The 3,412-nt window shown below is 33.4% G+C and overlaps 1 protein-coding gene across 1 annotated transcript; it reads right to left on the bottom strand.

Moving 5' to 3' along the window:
• Positions 1 to 1,825: 1,825 nt before the first annotated feature.
• LOC133202653 (mu-type opioid receptor-like) lies at positions 1,826 to 3,165 on the bottom strand. Its single transcript, XM_061338506.1, has one exon. The coding sequence runs from the start codon at positions 3,163 to 3,165 to the stop codon at positions 2,011 to 2,013; it is 1,155 nt and encodes a 384-aa protein (XP_061194490.1). The 3' UTR covers positions 1,826 to 2,010.
• Positions 3,166 to 3,412: the final 247 nt, after the last annotated feature.

Here is a 3,412-nt window from a genome sequence, read left to right as displayed (position 1 = left end):
CATAAAATCAACTACCCACAAATTTTATGAAACATTTCAAGTAAAATACGACCCAACGGTAGGTTGTATACACACACAAGGTCATTATAACGACCGTATAAATTAGGAAAAACTTAAATTTAAACGCAGTTGTAAAAATCCTTGTAACATCAACTTATTTGTCAGTAGCTTGTCTCCGTTTAAGAATTGATCGTACTTGGAGCATGCTCTTGAGTATCAAATAAGTTGGAGACATAATCACCATATGCAGGTAATGTTAGAATATTACTACATAGATAAGGGAAGTTAACGATGGAAAAGCTGAAGTCATCCAATTTGTCATTGAGTTTAGGTATTAGTTGGCAAGAATGATAAAAATGATAAAACGTCGTCGATATATCTAAATGTTGAGTTCAAGGAAAAAGAAAGAGTTTTCTTTTTCTCGTAAAAACGTTTTTGAGTAAATTCTGCTTCATAGGAATATAAAAACAGGTCATTTTATAATGGGACACAATTAGTACCCAGCGAAATTCTAACAGATTGTTGGAAGACCTGGTCTCCAAAGACTCTGATATTGTCAATGATGAACCCCGGCATCTTTTTAATATCAACTTCAGAGAACTTGTATTTAGAATCAGAATAATTTTTAACAAAGTATTTTCGTAGATGACCAATCAAAGGATATGAAAATTTATGAGATCCATTTTTATGTAACTAATTATGAGTTGTGATGTTCATGGTAAGGACGTTTTCAAAGGATTTTCATATATATATTTATGTAAAACTCATGAACCCTGAATTTAGATTTTAAACCTGTAGAAATTATCACACCTACTCAAAAAAAGAATTAATTTGAATTATCTTCAGACACATCAATATTATTCTGATATATCCTTATTTAAAACTGAGAACCAATTTTGTGGGTTCATCCCAGTACTTTGTGTCATTGCTTTAATAATTTTGAGGATGCACATGTTGCTCCTTTTCATTACACTTAATATCTTAAGCTAAGATTTTCGGTATAATTATAACAATAATGGATAATTTTACATAAATGTTGATATTTTCATCCAAGTGGCTCTGCAGAAGATGATTACTGATCACCCCACCCTATCAACATTAGGTCTTAATCATTTCCCTTTGCATTGGATGAGGGCGTAGTCCTTCATTTGAACATGACTTTGAGTTATTCTGCCAGATTTTGCTGAATTTGATTTAAGATGATCAAGCAGTACAGAAAATAAAAGAAAAAAAGCGAATGATAAGTAGAAATTTGACCACATAAGCTTAATTAGACCATGTTAGGAAATATAGATTAAGAAATACAGTCCAGCAAATTAGTTCAATGATTATTTTCAGGTATTCTATGATATGACGATCAATATGAGCGAATTATCGGCCTCTATATATTTATAGGATTATGGAATCCACAGGTATACTTAAATCCAGAAAAAATGAGTCTTTTATTTAGTTAATATTTATTTAATTAACATTAGATGACGTATTGGAATTAGAGAGCAAAACAATGCATATAACATTCTTTATGTAGAAAGTAAAAAAGAAATCGAACAAAACCACAATAACAGCTTTAGATTAATACAACTTTTAAAAAACGAAACTCATAGGTCTCGTACATGGATACATTTTGTCTGAACAATTCAATAAAAGTGTGAATATTATTTTATATGAATTAAAGTACAAGTACAAATTTAGTATTTGTTGTAAGGTGAATGCAAGTTTTATTTTGCACTTAATTGCATGAAGCAAATAATTTGTAAAGTACAAATTTACACAACAATGTCATTAATATTTTGCTAGACAGAACCAAGGCTTGAGTCTTCCACATTTCATTATAACAGTTTTAAGAATTAAAAAGTAAATATTTATAATGCTCAAATAATGCGTGCTTTCCACAGTTCTTAAGATATTTTTCTTTTTGATTTAATCCTGTAGATTAATTTAATAAGAAGATTGGCACAAGGATACGACACTGGTAATAAATCTTCCTCTCCTTTAGTTTAAAAATATCTATTATACATACGTAGCAACCTGGTCGATTTCTTGAGAAACATTCTTTCGAGAAAGAATATTTATCAATGGCACTTGAGCACATTTGTTGTTCTCGTTGTCCGAAATACGATTGCAAAGAAAAATTTTGAAAAGATTCCCAAGAGCTCTTCTGTAATTTACACTCCATTTGACGTAATAAGCGAAGTTAAGACAGAATGATAGGTAGTATATCATTTGACAAATCTGGACAATGGCCCAGCTATCAGGCGAGGGAGTCTCCTGCTGGTCCTTCATGGACAAAACGATGGATCGAATTTTGTTCACACAAGATGGAACAGATAGCACCATATAAGACGATCCTATTGCTAGTAATACCCGTGTAATTCTGGTCAAAGATTCGTTCCTGTTTCCTCTAGATTTATGCTTGTGTGTTTCAGGATGAGCCATTTTACATCCCGGGCTACATGGAACTCGAAGTATGATGTGCTTAAGATAAACAGCACCAAGAAAGAAAGCCATAGCTATAAATGGAACGGCAAGGGTGATTATGATGTCGATGTAGGTAAAGACGTGTAGTGTTTCATGATAATCCTTTCCAATAGCACAGTAAATCATTCCGTTCTCGTTCTGTAGTTTTGTTGTCCACAAGGCGAATGAGTACAAGAGTATAGCCGTCACGGCAAGCGACGTCACTATGACCCTTGCTTTGTAAACAGTGCAGACGATAACAGCATAACGAAGGTTAATAGTCACAACAAAGTTTTCAAAAGTGATACAGACGACATACCACACGGTAAGAAAACTGCAGACATAAGTTATGTAAATTATGGCCTGGCAGAGGACCTCTTGATGAAATAATTGAACTCTTACGGTCTCTAGCCACACGAGGAAATTCGAAAGACAGAACACAAAACTGGTACACGATAAGGCTGTCAGATAAACGTTTGACGAGGCATTCCTTAAAGGTTTAGAACAGAAAACAAACACGGATATAAAATTTCCTAGAAAGCCAAGAACACAAAGAATAGGTTGCACATAGATGTACATATACAAGGTAAAGAAATATAAATCTGAGGACGAGTTAAATGACGATTCGTTGCCTATACTTTGTTGAGTTAAGTTGAGATAGTTAATCAACTTTTTACCAAAACTATCCTCGGAAATTGGATTCGCCATTCTTCTGCTTTGGTGGTCTTTTATAGGATGTGCATTCATGAGTGCCTGTCAAATAGGCCAGAGCTGGACTTCAATGAAGCTGTCCTCCTGCAACGATTGTTTTTATTCAGATCAAAGGAAACTCTTTGGTTTATATCTGGATACTACCAGACATCGATTTTACTCGTCAGAGAAGCTGTAATTACACTGCAAATATACCAGAAGAAAAAGGTTAAGTAGAATTAATTCCATTATCGGCGAACATATT

Source organism: Saccostrea echinata, unplaced genomic scaffold (genome assembly GCF_033153115.1).
Source record: "Saccostrea echinata isolate AGI-Se365-2 ecotype Australia unplaced genomic scaffold, CSIRO_AGI_Sech_v1 ptg000047l, whole genome shotgun sequence".
Classification (NCBI taxonomy): domain Eukaryota; kingdom Metazoa; phylum Mollusca; class Bivalvia; order Ostreida; family Ostreidae; genus Saccostrea; species Saccostrea echinata.
Note: the sequence above shows the minus strand (reverse complement) of the source record. Positions and strands in the feature narration are given on the sequence as shown.